Source organism: Piliocolobus tephrosceles, chromosome 10, assembly GCF_002776525.5.
Source record: "Piliocolobus tephrosceles isolate RC106 chromosome 10, ASM277652v3, whole genome shotgun sequence".
Lineage (NCBI taxonomy): Eukaryota > Metazoa > Chordata > Mammalia > Primates > Cercopithecidae > Piliocolobus > Piliocolobus tephrosceles.
The window spans coordinates 130,372,576-130,389,690 of NC_045443.1; the positions used below are offsets into that span (position 1 = coordinate 130,372,576).

At 53.3% G+C, this 17,115-nt stretch overlaps 1 protein-coding gene across 8 annotated transcripts in view; it reads right to left on the reverse strand.

The window, feature by feature from the left end:
- GOLGA3 (golgin A3) overlaps positions 1-17,115 on the reverse strand; it is a 51,644-nt gene that overhangs the window by 20,725 nt on the left and 13,804 nt on the right. For all 8 annotated transcript variants that reach the window (XM_023196804.2, XM_023196803.2, XM_023196800.2 and 5 more), the window contains 8 exons: positions 16,688-16,800; positions 13,084-13,742; positions 12,431-12,542; positions 10,465-10,771; positions 6,958-7,160; positions 3,389-3,526; positions 1,648-1,809; positions 964-1,332 (listed from right to left, as the gene is read on the reverse strand). In XM_023196804.2, coding sequence (XP_023052572.2) covers positions 964-1,332; positions 1,648-1,809; positions 3,389-3,526; positions 6,958-7,160; positions 10,465-10,771; positions 12,431-12,542; positions 13,084-13,742; positions 16,688-16,800 — 2,063 coding nt within the window. The remainder of the gene's footprint in view (positions 1-963; positions 1,333-1,647; positions 1,810-3,388; positions 3,527-6,957; positions 7,161-10,464; positions 10,772-12,430; positions 12,543-13,083; positions 13,743-16,687; positions 16,801-17,115) is intronic.

Genomic DNA, 17,115 nt, shown 5'->3' on the forward strand with positions numbered 1-17,115 from the left:
GGACTGCACTAGGAGAGCCCCACACAGACCCACCCCACAGGACTGCACTAGGAGGGCCCTACACAGACCCCACAGGACTGCACTAGGAGGGCCCTACACAGACCTACCCCACAGTTCTGCACTCAGAGGGTCCATGCAGACCCTCCCCACAGGATCTGCACTCGGAGGGCCCTGGGGGACCCAGGAACACGTGTGTTTGTGGAAACACTTCTCTACCTCAGCAAACAGCTCTCAGCACACACACATGGGGGGGGCAACTCCAGAAATAGGGAAGAGCGTGTTGAGGGCCTAGGTTTTCTGTCTGAATATAGAATACGCTGCACGCAAATCCTAGTTATCACTAGAGCACAACTGAACAATGAGCCTTTTTCTCTACAATATGGAGGGCGGTCCCTCAGGAGTCCCCCTGCGAAGGATCAAAGTGCCCAGCTAAAACTGGCTTTAAATAACATTCTCTTCTTGATGAACTCTGAAAACATCATGCTAAGTGAAAGAGCCAGTCACGGCCGGGCGCGGTGGCTCACACCTATAATCCCAGCACTTTGGGAGGCCGAGGTGGGTGGATCATGAGGTCAGGAGATCGAGACCCTCCTGGCTAACACGGTGAAACCCCATCTCTAATAAAAATACAAAAAAATTAGCCAGGCGTGGTGGCAGGCGCCTGTAGTCCCAGCTACTCGGGAGGCTGAGGCAGGAGAATGGCGGGAACCCGGGAGGCGGAGCTTGCAGTGAGCTGAGGTCATGCCACTGCACTCCAGTCTGGGCGACACAGCAGGAAAGAAAAGAAAGGAGAGCGAGAAAGAGAGAAAGCGAGAAAGAGAGAAAGAAAAAAGGAAGGAAGAAAGAAGAGAAGAGAAAAGAAAAAGGGAAAAGAAAGAAAAACAGGAAGGAAGGACCAAATAAGCGGCATCACTCCTGCATGGAGGGTTCTGATTCAAAACAAAACACAGCAGAATGCATTACCTGGCCGGACTTGATGGCCAATTCTTCTCTCAACTTCTCTAAAGTTTCCGACGTTTCCTCGGTACCTTCTTCCAAGCGTCTCGCTCCTCTGTCAAACTCCTCCTTGCCACTCTTGGCCGCCTGCAGAGCCGCCTCCAAAATGATCTTCTCATTCTGCAGGAGGCAGATCGTGTCCTCCCTGGTGGCGGCCTCGCCCTGCAGCTCCCCCAGCCTGGCCTGCAGCTCATCGTAGTGTGTCTGCAGGGCATCGAGGGACTGCTCCCTGCTCTGCAGAGTCTCCTGAGTCAAGGTGAGCTGTTTCATCAGGTCCAGGTGCTCCTGCTGCAAAGCCTCAAGCTGCTGGTCTCGCTGGAGCAAAGTCAACTTCACCTGGAGAAGGAATGAAGCCCACGTGGCTGCGCCGACCCTACTCCGAGAACGTATGCCCTTTTCCTGTTCAGGTTTCAAGTAATTTTGATGGACAGCATGGAAGGTCTTTTTTTCATGCACAATCCTGGTGCAGAAGAACCAGGAGGGCAAACACAGTCAGGTCTGCAGCAGCAGCAGCATCTGACCAACAGCCCAACTCTCACCTGAGCAGACACGGCCCCACAGCAGAGGACCACCCAGGTTCCTTGTGTGCAGTCCTGGCTGCTTGGGATCGCCTGGGGCCTGTGTCCAGCCTGAAGGGCTCCAGGGACTTACCTGCTCCAGCTGCTGCTCCAGGGATGCCGCCGAGTCTGCCATCCTCTGCAGCCGCTCCCTCTCGCCTTCAAACTCTTCCAGCCTCCTCTGGAGGTCCTCCTCCACCATCGTCTTTGCCTCCTGAATCTGCAGGAAGGCTGCTTCCTGATCCAACATGTCAGCCTGGGCCCAGCAAACAACGCGTTTTTAAAAAGGCAGGAAACTGTAATAGTGAACAGCAGCCAGCAAGTCCCGTGCTCTGCGGAGAAACTTACCACCCTGGCATGGGCCCCATCCACGTCCCCATCCTGTCTACCAACTGCAGACTGAGGGCCCCGGGTGGGCAGCTGGGCCAGCACCAACCAGGAGACCGAGGCCAGGTCCAGCCCAGGCCAACAACCCTGTGTGAAGGACTCGGATCCACTGGTGAGCAGAACCTCCCCGGCTTTTCTCGTGTGGTAACAGGTGGGCGACAGGTGCCTCCTTTCAGGAGTGAGACCCAGACATGGTCTCCCAAGAGCAGTGCTTGGTACCACCAGGTAAGAGAGCAGAGGCCCCTGCAGTGAACACAGCCTGCATTCTGGCTGTGGATGAGCCCTCACATCGGGGTACACTTCTTAGGGAAAACACAAATTCCTAACTTGAAATTCTTTTCAGTTCCTCTACTAAGCCCTTGAAGAACTATGGCTGACGCAACACGATTCTTATCCGTCATCCCAGCCGGGTGGCCCAGCTGATGCCACAGAGAGGTGGGAGCAGTCGCAGGAGACGAGAAACCACGTGAGGCTGCGGAGAGCTCCCTGAACAATGGGAAACGTCGGCAACGAGACCGGCCCGCATCATCCAGCACAGAACCTCCCTCCATACACCGCCTTGGGGTTTTACACCATTTCTTCTTTAATTTTTCCACAAGGCTATCGAGTAGGTGACACTATCCCCATTTTATAAAGATGAGGCTCAAGCCTGTAATCCCAGCACTTTGGGAGGCCGAGGTGGGCGGATCACCTGAAGTCGGGAGTTTGAGACCAGCCTGGCCAATATGGCGAGACCCCGTCTCTACTAACAATACAAAACATTCGCAGGGTGTGGTGGCAGGTGCCTACAATACCAGCTACTTGGGAGGCTGAGGCAGGAGAATTGCTTGAACTTGGGAGGCGGAGGTTGCAGTGAGCTGAGATCACACCACTACACTCCAGCTGGGTGGCAAGAGCGAAATCCCACCTCAAAAAAAAAAAGATGAGGCTCAGAGAGCTAAGAAATCGTCCAGGGCCCCACAGCTAAAGAACAGCTATCAAGCCTGCTGCATTTCTGTCCTCTGGAGATGGCTGGGCAGGCAGCGGCCATGACCTCAACAGCGTGTGGTTGCTGGAGGGTCAAATGGCAATGCAAGTTGAGTGCTTAGAAAGCAAAGAAAATCCTCTCATTGCTAGGCTTCGACAGGCTGTCAGGCACAAACTCACCGGACCCTTCCTCCTTACCCACTCTGTACCCACCGCCATCCCTGACTGGCAATGACTGACGGCTGGGGACCCAGGCTGAGGCTGGGCTTGCAGGAAAAGAGCCACACTGCGCCTAGCCCCCACAGGTGAGGGATGAGGAGCAGGGGTCCCAAAGCCTTAACGAGCAGTCACTGCAGGCCATCCATGAGAATATTTAAAAGATACACACAGAGAGATAGAACATGTAAGAAAAAACACACGGTATCTATGTCTGTGTATGTGTATGTTCTCCCAACCTTACACGGCCCTGGCCGCAGCCTCACCTCAATACCCTGCAGCTGTGCCGCGATACGTCCCTTCTCCTTCATGGACCTGTGCTGAGTTTCCGTTAGCTGCTGGGACAGGGACACATTCTCGAGTTTCAGGTGCTCCAGGAGACCTGCCTGGGTCATCTGTCCAACCTTCAAAAAAAAAAAACCCAAAGTAAAACGTTGCTCAACTTCAAGCAAGAAATGCAGACCAGCCTGTCCCTGGAGGCCCCAGGGTGAGGGTCACTGGCTGCCCCTCAGTGTCCCCCACATAAGCCCCACCACCCATCTTCCCACGTCAAAATATGCGCTGTCTGGGCTCTGTGTGCCTGAGTGGGAGGGCGGGCAGGCCATCAGCAAGCACTCATCATGCTGTTTGTAGCTCATCAGACTGCGGTTTGTAGCAGGACCTACCCAAAAGTCCCCACTGATGAGGCATCTCTGAGCCCCTGTGGGTGAGGAGCCTTATCTTAACTGACCAAATCCAGCCAGACACACACCAGGGCCTGCCCGACAGGTGCCATTCCCAGGACGCAGCCTTTACAGCCCAGCTACGGCCCAGCCCAGACCCCCAGGTGCTCAGGCCCACCCTGGCCAAGCGTCTCGTGAAAAAGCCCAGTCCCATGGCCCTGAGGAGGACGGCGTCAGCCAAGAGAAGTAGCACTGAAAGGAGATGTGAGGACAGCCTGGGGCCTGTGGCTGGACCTGCCTGCGTCGCCTGTTCCATACTGCCTCCTGGAGTACGAAGTGCGAGACGTGACAGAAGCCACAGGCCCCAGGACCTCAGGAGAAGGTACACGGAGCCAGGGAAGATAGCCTCTGCTGGGACTGTGTTTTGAGACCATGAAAGCAGAGTGCCTGCCTGGAATCCTCCCTTCTGAATGTTACTGGGAATGAAGGGATACATTTGGGTACCAAAAAAATGTATTAAAAACTCTGATTAAGGAATGCTAAACCTGAATTCCAAAGATATTTGGAAAAAGCAGTGAGGGCCCAGCATTGGCTCATCCTGTAATCCCAGCACACTGGGAGGCTGAGGCAGGAGGATCGCTTGAGCCTAGGAGCTCAAAACCTGCTTAGGCAACGTAGCAAGACCCTGTCCTTACAGAAAATGTTTAAACAATTAGCCAGGTGTGATGGTGTTCAACTATGTCTCAGCTACTTGGGGGGCTGAGGCAGGAGGACTGTGTGAGCCCAAGAGGTCAAGGCTGCAGGGAGCTATGATCGTAACACTGAATTCCAACAGCCTGGGTGACAGGGCAAGACCCTGTCTCCGAAAATAAAGCAGGTAGGGCTCTGGAGCCACCATCGCTTTGAAGCTTCCTCTCTTTTTGTTGTCCAGGCTACACCACCACACTTCCTTGTTGTTGGTTTTTTATTTAAGACAAAGCCCAGGCTGCAGTGTGGAGTGCAGTGGCTCGATCTCGGCTCACTACAACCTCTGCCTCTTGGATTCAAGCACATCTCATGCCTCAGCCTCCCAAGTAGCTGGGACTACAGGCACTCGCCACCACACCTGGCTAACTTCTGCATTTTTAGTAGAGATGGGGTTTTGCCATGTTAGCCAGGCTGGTCTTGAACTCCTGGCCTCAAGTGATTGGCCCACCTCGGCCTCCCAAAGTGCTGGGACTATAGGCATGAGCCACTGCACCTGGTCCAAACTATACTTCTAAAATACACCTGGTTTGGCTTACTTCTTTAAATACTACCTCATATAAACACACTGCAGTTTTAAAAAAGTGTATTAATTTGTATACTGATTTGTTTCCAAGTTATGTTGTAAGTAGAACAAATGCTTTTCCATATGGTTCTTTGGCTTAAAAAATACGTAATAGGTTGAGTGTGATGTAATCCCAGCACTTTGGGAGGCTGAGGTGGGCGGATCACAAGGTCAGGAGTTCGAGACCAACTTGGCCAATATGGTGAAACTCCGTCTCTACTAAAAATACAAAAATTAGCTGGGCATGGTGGCGGGCACCTGTAATCCCAGCTACTCAAGAGGCTAAGGCAGGAAAATCACTTGAACCTAGGAGACAGAGGTTGCAGTGAGCCGAGATCATACCACTGCACTCCAACCTGGGAGACAGAGCAAGACTCCATTTCAGAAGAAAAAAAAAAAGTAACAAAAATTGAAGCAAACCTCCATTGTATATATTTGTAAATCTAGATACAAAACGAACATTTGGTGGAATTAGTATTTCACATTCCCCTCTTGAGAAATAAAGTTTTAATAAATATGTAATATTTTATCTGGAAAAAAAAATTCCACAGCTAATTAAAAAATAACAGGCCAGCTGCGGTGGCTTGCGTCTGTAATCCCAGCACTTGGGGAGGCTGAGGCGGGCATCACTTGAGCCCAGGAGTTCGAGGCCAGCCTGGGCAACATGGCAAAACCCTGTCTCTACAAAAAACACAAAACTTAGCTGGGGATGGTGGTGCATGCCTGTGATCCCAGCTAGTTAGGAGGCTGAGGTAGGAGGATCGCTTGAGTCTGAGAGGTTGAGGCTGCAGTGAGCCGAGATCGCACCACTGCTCCAGCCTGGGTGATGGAGTGAGACAGTCTCAAAAACAAAAACAAAAAGACTGAGGCTGACCAAAGGTGCTCTTCAGCATCTCTGACATCATCCTAATTAGTCTAGGCGCTGAGACTCCTCAGATCGAGGTGCACTTGAACCATTTGCCTGTCGGTCCGGGTGTCTCCAGCGTGTGGGCCAAGGGGCAAACCTGGACAGACACACGCTCCCACATACGCGGGACCAAACTGGACATGGGCTGTAACCACTAACGAGTGGACGGGAGAGGAAGTGTTTCCGACAGTATGTAGGAAATGCAAGGCACGGTGGAAAGATGCGGTCCCTGTGTGTCACTCAGGGCTCACACAGCAGAGAAAGGAAAAGCTCCAGCCAGGAAGAGAACCCCACTGGCGCCACATACCTGTGAAACATCACAGCAGAATGGGGAGGCCGGGGTGGGAGGGTCCTGAGACCCAGGCAGATGAGAATTTACAGGCATGCACCACCGTGCCCAGCAAGACAGGCTTTGGAATTGAAAATGCTGGCAGAGGCTGCTGTGGGTCTCCCATGTCAGAAGGTCATGGGGGGGCCCACGGGACACATCCTACATGGGACACAGGGTGTGCTAGACAGCAGGTTAAAAACGAAAACATTGGCCAGGCGCGGTGGCTCAAGCCTATAATCCCAGCACTTTGGGAGGCCGACACGGGCAGATCACGAGGTCAGGAGATCGAGACCATCCTGGCTAACACAGTGAAGCCCTGTCTCTACTAAAAAAATACAAAAAACTAGCCAGGCAAGGTGACGGGCGCCTGTAGTCCCAGCTACTCAGGAGGCTGAGGCAGGAGAATGGCGTAAACCTGGGAGGCGGAGCTTGCAGTGAGCTGAGATCTGGCCACTGCGCTCCAGCCTGGGCGACAGAGCGAGACTCCGTCTCAAAAAAAAAAAACAAAAAAAACAAAATGAAAACATGTCTGTGAACTCTAAAAAGAGAAAAATCTTTGGAAAAAGCACCGTTCTACACGAAGACAAGAAGCGTGACCTGCCCTGAAAGGTAGACGGGGGCCATACCTGGATGTGAGCCATCTCACCCTGCAGCCTGACGCGGGCCTCCTGGGCCAGGGCGAGCTGCTGTTGGTACCACTGCCGGACACTCTGCAGGGACGAGATCTCCGCCTGTGACGCCTTTAGCTTGCTGGTCAGCGTCGCCCGCTCCAGCTGCACCTGCTGAAGCTGGCTCTGCAAAGCTGTCATCTGCTGCCGCAGGTCGTGCACTGAAATGGGGCAAGCACAGCGCTCAGGCCAGTAACAGCCAACGGGGGAGTCTGCAGCTCCGCGCGTGCAGGACACAAGGCGGGACTCTCAGCGGAGACCAAGAAAGAGTCAGTTCCGGTTATTCCCCGTAGCTGACTCCATGAAGTCGCCGTGAACACAGCACTAGTGGACGCTGACAGATGCTGCTCCTGGGAGAAATGCAGGATGAGGTTCCTGCAGGCCTCTGCTCAAGCATCTTCACCAGTTCATCGATACATAACCTCTGTTCTGTGTTTCCATTTAAGACACCGATTCAATACATAGCGTTGATTCATTCACACTGAGCTCACAGCCAACAACTCGGGCAACAAGCCTGAGCAAAGCTTCTCCAGGAAATAATGATGGCTGGGCACTGGGGATCAGGGGGCATGGGGGTGCAGGGGGCATGGGGTGCATGCCCAGGAGATCCAGACCAGCCTGGGCAACACAGCAAGATCCCCCCCTCAAAAAAAAAATTAGCCAGGCGCGGTGACATGCACCTGCGGTCCCAGCTACTTGGGAGGCTGAGGCGGGCAGATCCTATGAGCCCAGGAGTTCGAGGCTGCAGTGAGCCACAACTGCCCCACTGCACTCCAGCCTGGGCAACAGAGCAACCCATCTCAAAGACAAATGAAATTTTTTTTTTTTTTTTGAGACGGAGTCTCGCTCTGTTGCCAGGGTTGGAGTGCAGTGGCCAGGTCTCAGCTCACTGCAAGCTCCGCCTCCCGGGTTCACGCCATTCTCCTGCCTCAGCCTCCCGAGTAGCTGGGACTACAGGCGCCGCCACCTCGCCGGGCTAGTTTTTTGTATTTTTTAGTAGAGACAGGGTTTCACCATGTTAGCCAGGATGGTCTCGATCTCCTGACCTCGTGATCCGCCCGTCTCGGCCTCCCAAAGTGCTGGGATTACAGGCTTGAGCCAGCGCGCCCGGCCGACAAATGAATTTCTAAAAACAAAAATAAAATTAAAAAAAATAGAAACAGGATGAATTGAAAAAAATAAATCAAAAGAAAAAAATGAAGTACATCTTCTCCACAGAACACTTCACATCCTCTCTGTGTTTAAAAACACTAGACAGTGTTGTCCTGGCACGGTGGTTCACGCCTGTAATCCCAGCACTTTCGGAGGCCGAGGCAGGCAGATTACCTGAAGTTGGGAGTTCGAGACCAGCCCGCCCAACATGGAGAAACCCTGTCTCTAGTGGCCCTGAAAAGAACTCCTCCGGCCCGGGCTGAGCACAAAGGCAGGCAGAGCATCCTCTCCTCCTCAGCGGGGGCCTCGGATGACTCACATACTCTGCTGCTCCACACGTGTCCATGAATACTGAGCTTGGGGTTCAAACAAATTTAATCAAGTTGGCAAATTCACACTTATGAAATCTGTGAAAACTGTCGTGGACGCCGAGGCTCTCGTCTTCGACCCAACGATGTCTACCAGCCATCAACAAACAGCAAGGTATCCGTGTCGCCCCCCCGGTCAGGACTGGGCAGCCTCACCACCGTTCAGGTTGGTTCTGCCGCCCCCCGATTACTGGTCAAGTGAAGCGTGGCAACCCACAGGGCCCCAACTACTTTAGTGTTGAGAACTTTTTGGGTTTCATAGTTTTTCTGAAGGGATTGGGTATCACGAAATGCTCGACCAAAAGATTAAAGTGATTACAGAAGTACTACTGCCTCTCAGCTGGCTTTCTCTTTCCTAGTATTGGAACGCAGCCTCTGTGACGCCAGCTTGTCACCTTCCTCTGTGTCATCAGATCCAAGACCCAGTCTCACAGCCTCATGGGCAAAGTGGCTGACGTGGAGTCAGCCCTCCCGGTGGCTGCACCAGGGCCCCCTCGCTCAGGCGATCCCAAGTCCTGAGAGATGAGGCCACCAAGCAGTCTCCCTGGGAGGACTCTGGAACCAGGTCACTCCACACTCCCTCAGGCTTTGGTCTTCAACCTTCTGACCCTGCTTCGCCCTCTCCTTCTCGCTCCTGAGCAGGTCAACCAGAGTCTTCTCCGTGCCTGCTGGGCACTGGAGTGTGGGCTCTGGGACTGGCCCAGACGGGGACTGAGGAGGCAAAAGGCGTGCTGCCAAGCCACATGGAAGCCCGCTGCAGTTCCCGTGGTCCACCGTCCTACTTGTACTCGCTGGGTGAGCCCCACAGGGAGGCAGCTGGACCGACACGCTGCATCCGGGGAGAAAAGGTTGCCAGGTGGACAGTCAAGGAACTGTTCTGGAATATTTTAAATGGAATCTGCAATTCTGTGGAATAAGTGGGCAGCTCTACACCCCGCAAATACCACTGGACTTTTGAGGCAGGATGCGTGGAAATGGTCACCACAGACAGTCCAGGGTCCGAGGTCAATCTCCAAGACCTAATTCATTCCCCTGGATGTGCATGCAAAAACGTACACAATTCCACAAGTTCAACTAAAAATTGTATTTCCTTTAGAAAAGTGGCCTCCTTATGTGTAAATTATAAACCAATGCAACCCCCACAAGCATAGTCACATGGCAACAGAGCTGTCGGCACCAGCCCCAGCTCGCTGGGCACCTGCCTGGATCGGGGGCTGGGGAGGGAGAAGGACGTGGCAGCGTGGTAGGGACCAGTCAGGGAGGAGGAGGGTGTGCCGGGGACCAATTGAGAAAGGAGGAGCGCGTGGGCGGGGAAGGAGAAGGACATGGCCAGGGACCAGCAGAGGAAGGAGGATGACGCTGCAGGGACCAGTCGAGGAAGGAGGAGGCTGCGGCAGGGACCAGTCAGGGAAGGAGGGAGTGGCCAGGGAAGGGGGGTGTAGTGGGGACCAGTCGAGGAAGGAGCAGGGCGCGGCAGGGACCAGTCGGGGAAGGAGGCCGCCACAGTGGGAACCAGTCAGTAAAGGAAGACGGCATGGCCAGGGAAAGAGGGCGTGGCCAAGGAAAGCATGGCTAGGGAGGGAGGAGGGTGTGCCGGGGACCAGTAGAGGAAGGAGGAGGGCGTGGCCGAGGAAGAAGGAGGACGCGGCCAGGGACCAGTCGCGGGAGGAGGGCGTGGCCAGGGGCCAGTCGAGGAAGGAGGAGGGCGTGGCCAGGGACCAGTCGAGGAAGGAGGAGGGCACAGCAGGGACCAGTCAGGGGAGGAGGAGGGCGTGGCCAAGGAGGGCATGGCTAGGGAAGGAGGAGGGTGTGGCGCGGACCAGATAGGAAGGAGAAGGGTGTGGTCGAGGAAGGAGGGCGTGGCCAGGGAGCAGCCGAGGAAGGAGGAGGGCGCAGCAGGGACCAGTCAGGGAAGGAGGAGGGCGTGGCCAGGGCCTGGCCTCACCTGTGTTGTCCTTGCTGAGCATGCTCTTCTGCATGTCCTCCACTTTGGCCACGAGCCTCTGATACTGCTCCTCGGCCACCTGCAAATCGTTGTTGGACGATGCCAGGCTGGCATTTTTTGCCTCCAGCATGTTCTGCAGGTCGGTCATGGCTCGCTCCAGGTCCCAGCACGACTGCTTCAAAGTGTCCACCTCGGAGCTGAGCGAATCCTGCCGCTGCTGGCTGCTGTGGCTGCACTCCACCTGTGCCTGCAGCTTCGTGCTGAGGGCGGCCAGCTGGGCCTGTAGCTCAGCCTTCTCTTTAAGTGCCTGAAAAGATCCCAACAACCACAATGACTTTCAGAAAACGAGTCACTTCCGTCCAGTGTATTAACAGGAACACAACTGGCGAGTCAGTCAGGGCCTGACGGGGCACCCTGAGACCCCCAGGCACACTCCCAGCACAGCCGCCCAGAAGAAGGCGACTTTCCAAACAGGCCCAGGACACACACGGAGCTGCACTAGTTTTGGGCCCAAGTGCACCTGCGCAGGGCAGCGCTCAGGCAGGGCTGGGGAAGCACCCTTCTCCTGCCCGGACACGGGAAACGTGTTCAAAACACCAAACGTGCACATGGATATGCCAGATATGGCATGGATATGGCACGCACACACAGAATGCCAGACGTGTAGAGGGACCCCTGAGAGATTAACAGTGGATTCGGATCTGGGGGGAAAGGGGCAAAAAACACAGGCAAGGAAAGGTGGCTGCTTCCTCCAGCCAGGGCCACGGGACACAGCACAGTCCTGAGTGACCACGGCAATGCTGTGTGGCCCCAGGAGCAGCGGAGAATCGCCAGAGGAAATCACCCCACCACCTGCCCCCACTGGCCCCCACCTGCCCCCACGCTAAGGCCTACGGGGAGGGATCCAGTTCACACATCGCCAAGACAACAAACACCCAAAGCAACTGAGGAAACACAAACTCAAGGACACCCTAGAGCAAGGGGCCAGCAACCACCACACCTGAAACAACCCTCACAATTGTGGTGTGGATGCAACCGAAGCACCAATCAGTGACCCCAGGAGGATAAGAAGACAAAGTGCAGTGAGAGCAAGCCACCGTTCGAGAGAGTGGCTACACAGAGGAAGGGAAATGCGTCCGACGACGGGAGGCTCACGCTGTAACACTGGAGAAGAGACGACTGTACAACCAGAATTAGCCTCAAAACAGCCGAAATCACCTTTTCCGTAGACACAGCTTTAGGTGGTTTCTGTCCAAGGACCATGTTGTACAAGAAAACCATCTTCTCCGTGAGATCTGCATTTAGCAAGGCAAGCTTCCGGCGCGGTGAGCAGCTATGGCCCTGCTCTGCGGCCCCATTCGCTGCAGGAGGCCCCCTCAGCCCCATCACCTCAGGGCCTGGGTGCATTCTCACGCTTCCACGCCAGAAGCAGACAGCTGACCCCCACTGAACAGATTTACTCAACTGTCGACAGAAGGTAAATACCTAGCTCTTTGCTATGGGTAAAGTGCATACAACAAAATGACAAAGGAGAGCTGAAAAAGGGATGGAAAATGATGTTTCTGGCACATGCTAACCAAAGCCAGCGTGTGCGGCTTTTTCTGATATAGCAAAACAAGTATCAGAAAAAGCAGAAAGCACTACAAAGAAAAAAGGTTCCCATGCCAGAAAAAGGTGCAACCCACCAAGAGAATTTAACTCTTAAGGCCTGTGAAGACACCTAACATCCAGGAAATATTCTGGTGAGGTGCAGGGAGAAATGGACCCGTGCACGATAAGGCAGAAAACTCACACCTCTTTCTAAGGCTGACAATAGACAAAAAACGTAAAGATGCAGAACACTCGGCTGCCAGACACGCTGTGGCGGCTGATTCCCAACCACATCTGCGAAACCTCGTACCCAGCAGAGGAGCCACATGTGCTTTCCGACTTGGCCGCATGCTAAGACGTCGAGAGTGTCCGTTACCTGACTCGCCTCCAGTGACAAGGCTTCCAGCTGTCCTTCGAGTCGCATTTTCTCTTTGAGCACCTGCAGCATGTCCTCCTGCGTTTCTGCTGCAGAGCTCTCCAAGGACACGCTGGGGACAAAAGTACGGGTCAGGCCTGTGCGAGCCAGAGCCATCCTGATTTTCCTTCATACTCTTCCATGTTCTCCAAATTCCACGCACCCCTGCTGCTCTCTCTCAATCTTTTCAAATTAAGTAGAGAGCTAAGGCTTGCATGAATGCACAGATGAACATTCCTGCCTCACACAGCGGGAACTGTTACGGAAATGTGAGACATGCATCGTGCAGCTTAGTGACAAGTCTATGTAAACAGGAGAGTGGATATTTTAATAACACAGACGATTGCTGATTAGATCCAATTCTACTGCTTAAAAAGCAGCAGACTTGTGTATGAATGAAACGTTCATGTCAAGACTAAGGTCAGAATCAGGAAGAAAAGCTGTGTATCGCCTGTTCCAGTGCAGAGTCCTGGGCGGGGGAAGCAACGTCTAAGATCAGGCCCTCTGCCTGCCCCGCCCACCTCTGCTATCACCCCACCCACCTCCACCCGCCCCACCCACCCCTGCCCGCCCCGCCCCCTCTGTGGCCTCTCCCACCTCTGCTGTCCCCCTACCTGCTGCCAATGCTGTCTCTCCGACTCCGCACCTCCCCGTTGACCTCCTTCCCCTGGTCTTGGTGCTCAGCGGCTGCAGCCTGGAGGACGTCCTTAATCGAGGGGAACTGGCCCAGCGTATCCGCAGGAATCTCCTGGCCGTTGACCATATAGGGGGTGTCCTGCGTGCCCACCGTCTTCGACAAAACGCCATAGGTCCCTCGGGTGGAGGCGCTGCTGTACGATGAGCTGTCGCTGTCATTTCCATCCACCTCAGACACGCTGTCTCCAGCCAGGGAGGCATTTTCCAGACGGTCGTCAGTGTCGGGGGACAGGCTGATCTCAGACACAACGGAAGCTGCGCTGCTTCTGTTCTGCTTCAGGGAACCCTTGGTAGAATCGGGAACCGGAACGTTTCCCCCGGAATTCCCAGCATTGGAATCTTCGGTTCTGTAATCAGCCAGAGACCGGATTTTGCTTGATTTGGAACTTTTTTTCTCCTTAGGGTGTGCCGGAAGCCCCAGGCTGCCCACCTTAGGTCCCCGAGGGACACTGGTGCGCAGGAAGGAATATTCTTTTGTCATAGCCACGGTGCTGGCCCTTGGTAAGTTTTCTGGGTTTAACATGAGCTCAGGATCAAGCGTACTAAAAAGTCTCGTTTTGGTTGCAGGTTGACTGGACTGAGAAGAAAACAAAAGTACAAAAATTACATTTAAAATCCACAAGCAGCATTCTTAAAATTGCCATTCAGGCCGGGTGCGGTGGCTCAAGCCTGTAATCCCAGCACTTTGGGAGGCCGAGACGGCCGGATCACGAGGTCAGGAGATCGAGACCATCCTGGCTAACACGGTGAAACCCCGTCTCTACTAAAAAATACAAAAATCTAGCTGGGCAAGGTGGCGGGCGCCTGTAGTCCCAGCTACTCCGGAGGCTGAGGCAGGAGAATGGCGTAAACTCGGGAGGCGGAGCTTGCAGTGAGCTGAGATCCGGCCACTGCACTCCAGCCCCACTGCACTCCAGCCCCGGCTACAGAGCGAGACTCCGTCTCAAAAAATAAAATAAAATAAAATAAAATTGCCATTCACAACGGTGGCACCGATTACACTCCCTCCACTAACAATCAGAGAGCACCACCTCCCCAGGCCCTCACCACACAGGGTGCAGCCAGGCCTCCAATCCTCAGTGGTCTCACTGCTGCAAGGCCCCACTCGAGTGACCAGCATGACCACCCCTGTGTCTAAAGCATACTCTTCAGTGAATGACTTCAACACTTTTAAAAAAAAACAGCAAGAACCTCCTCATCAGACTCCTCAACAAAACTTTCCCGGCTACTCTCTCGTTTATTTTTTTGAATAAACATAGAAACTTTCTTCAAGGCCAGGCGTGGTGGCTCACACCTGTAATCCCAGCACTCTGGGAGGCTGAGGCGGGCAAATCATTTGAGGTCAGGAGTTCAAGACCAGGCTGGCCAACATGGTGAAACCCCGTCTCTACTAAAAATACAAAAAAATGAGCCAGGCATGGTGGCGGGCACCTGTAATCTTGGCTACTCAGGAGGCTGAGACAGGAGAATCACTAGAACCCAGGAGGCGGAGGTTGCAGCGAACCAAGATAGCTCCAGCCTAGGCAAAAGTGAGACTCCATCTCTCAAAAAAAAAAAAAAATTAGCTGGGTAGGGTGGCACATGTTTTTAATCCCAGCTACTCAGGAGGCTGAGGCAGGAGAATCGCTTGAACCCGGGAGGCAGAGTTGCAGTGGACAAAGATCACACCACTACACTCCTGCTTGGGTGACAAAGCGAGATTCTGTCTTGAAATACATATACATATTTTTTTCTTTTTTTTTTTTAACTGCTCATTGACAATGCACCTGGTCACCTAAACTCTGATGGGAGATATACAAGGAGGTGAATGTTGCTTTCATGCCTGCGAACTCAACATCCATTGTGCGGCCCATGGATCAAGGACTAGTTTTGACTTTCAAGTCTTATTACTTAAGAAATACCTTTGTAAGGGTACAACTGCCACAGTCATAGTGATTCCTCTCATGGAACTGGGCAAAGTAAACCGAAAACCTTCTGGAAAGGATTCACCATTCTAGATGCCATTAAGAACATTCATGATTCATGGGTGGAGGGGTCAAAATACCAACATTAACAGGAGTGTGGAAGAAGCTGATTTCTACTCTCAGAGATGACTTTGAGGGGCTCCACACTTCTGTGGAGAACCTGACTGCAGATGTGGTGGAAACAGCAAGGGAACTAGAATTAGAAGTGGAGCCTGAAGATGTGATTGAACTGCTGCAATCTCACGATAAAACTTGAATGGGAGGGCCAGGCGCGGTGGCTCATGCCTGTAATCCCAGTACTTTGGGAAGCTAAGCGGGGTGGATCATGAGGTCAGGAAATCGAGACCATCCTGGCTAACACGGTGAAACCCCGTCTCTACTAAAAATACAAAAAAAATTAGCCAGGCGTGGTGGCGGCGCCTGTAGTCCCAGCTACTCAGGAGGCTGAGGCAGGAGAATGGCGTGAACCCGGGAGGCGGAGCTTGCAGTGAGCCGAGATGGCGCCCCTGCACTCCAGCCTGGGCGACAGAGCGAGACTCCATATCAAAAAAAAAAAACAACTTGAATGGGTAAAATCCTATCAAACAGCACTGCATGTTACAGAGACATCTTTTGTAAGAGTGAATCACCATGGCAAACTTTAGTGCGGTTTGAAGAAATTACCACAGCCCAACCTTCAGCAACCACCACCCTGATCAGTCAGGAGCCATCAAACTTGACGCAAGATCCTCCAACAGCACAGAGATTACAACTTGCTGAAGGCTCAGATGATCGTTAGCGTTTTTTAGTAATAAAGCATTTTCTTTTTTTTATTTTTTTTGTGAGACAGAGTCTCGCTCTGTCCACCAGGCTGGAGTGCAGTGGCCGGATCTCAGCTCACTGCAAGCTCCGCCTCCCGGGTTCCCGCCATTCTCCTGCCTCAGCCTCCCGAGTAGCTGGGACTACAGGCGCCCGCCACCTCGCCCGGCTTTTTTTTTGTATTTTTAGTAGAGACGGAGTTTCACCGTGGTCTCGATCTCCTGACCTTGTGATCCGCCCGCCTCAGCCTCCCAAAGTCCTGGGATTACAGGCGTGAGCCACCATGCCCAGCCAGCATTTTCAAATTAACGTGGGTACATCCGTTTTATTTAGACACAGTGCTACTGCACACTTAGTAAACACAGTAGTGTATATACATAACTTCTTTATGCTCTAGGAAACCAAAACCATGTAGGACTTGCTCTATTGCAATGTTTACATTTTTGTGGTGGTCCGGAACTGAACCCACAGTGTCTCTGAGGTCACCTGTGTTTTCTTTCTTTGCTTTTCAATTGGCAGATTTAGAAATAAAATGTGCTTGTTGCAAAAGAAGCAGGACCAGGCGGGGGCACAAGCCAGGCTCCTGTGGAGTCCCCCAGAGGTGGGACCCACACGACAGGAGCAGAGTCAACCGCTGCAGAGGCCCCTGAGCCCATGGCAGCTCAGAGAAGCCAATGGCAGGCCCCAGGGTTATGTGGGACCAACAGCTGTCTCTAGGGCAGGAAGCTTTCCATGAGCTTGTTCGGCAGAGAGGACTCACCCGCTCCTGCTGGCGCTTCACCCTGTACTGTTGGAGCTGCTCTTCCAGCCACTTCCGAGCCTGAAGTCGGACCTGCTCCTCCTTCTCCAGCGGCAGGGAAGCATCTGTAGAGCCTGCAGTGGGAAAATGGCCATTTGGAAACTCATCAAATACCAGGATGCAGAACAATCAGGCATAAGAGCTTGGTCATTTTGTACTTAATTACCCATATATTTTACACCTGAACAATACAGAGCCATCTTGTTTGGAAGAACAATTTCTAGATCAAGAGAGAACTGTGAGCCCCCGACACTGACCACAGGCGGGAACTACCTCACAGGAGACACACTGGCCAGGCACTGGGTCTGTGATCCCATGACGAGTACACCCTGCCTGGGGGCATCCCCTGGTAAAACAGGAAACCGCAGCAAGTGACTTTTTTTTTTTTT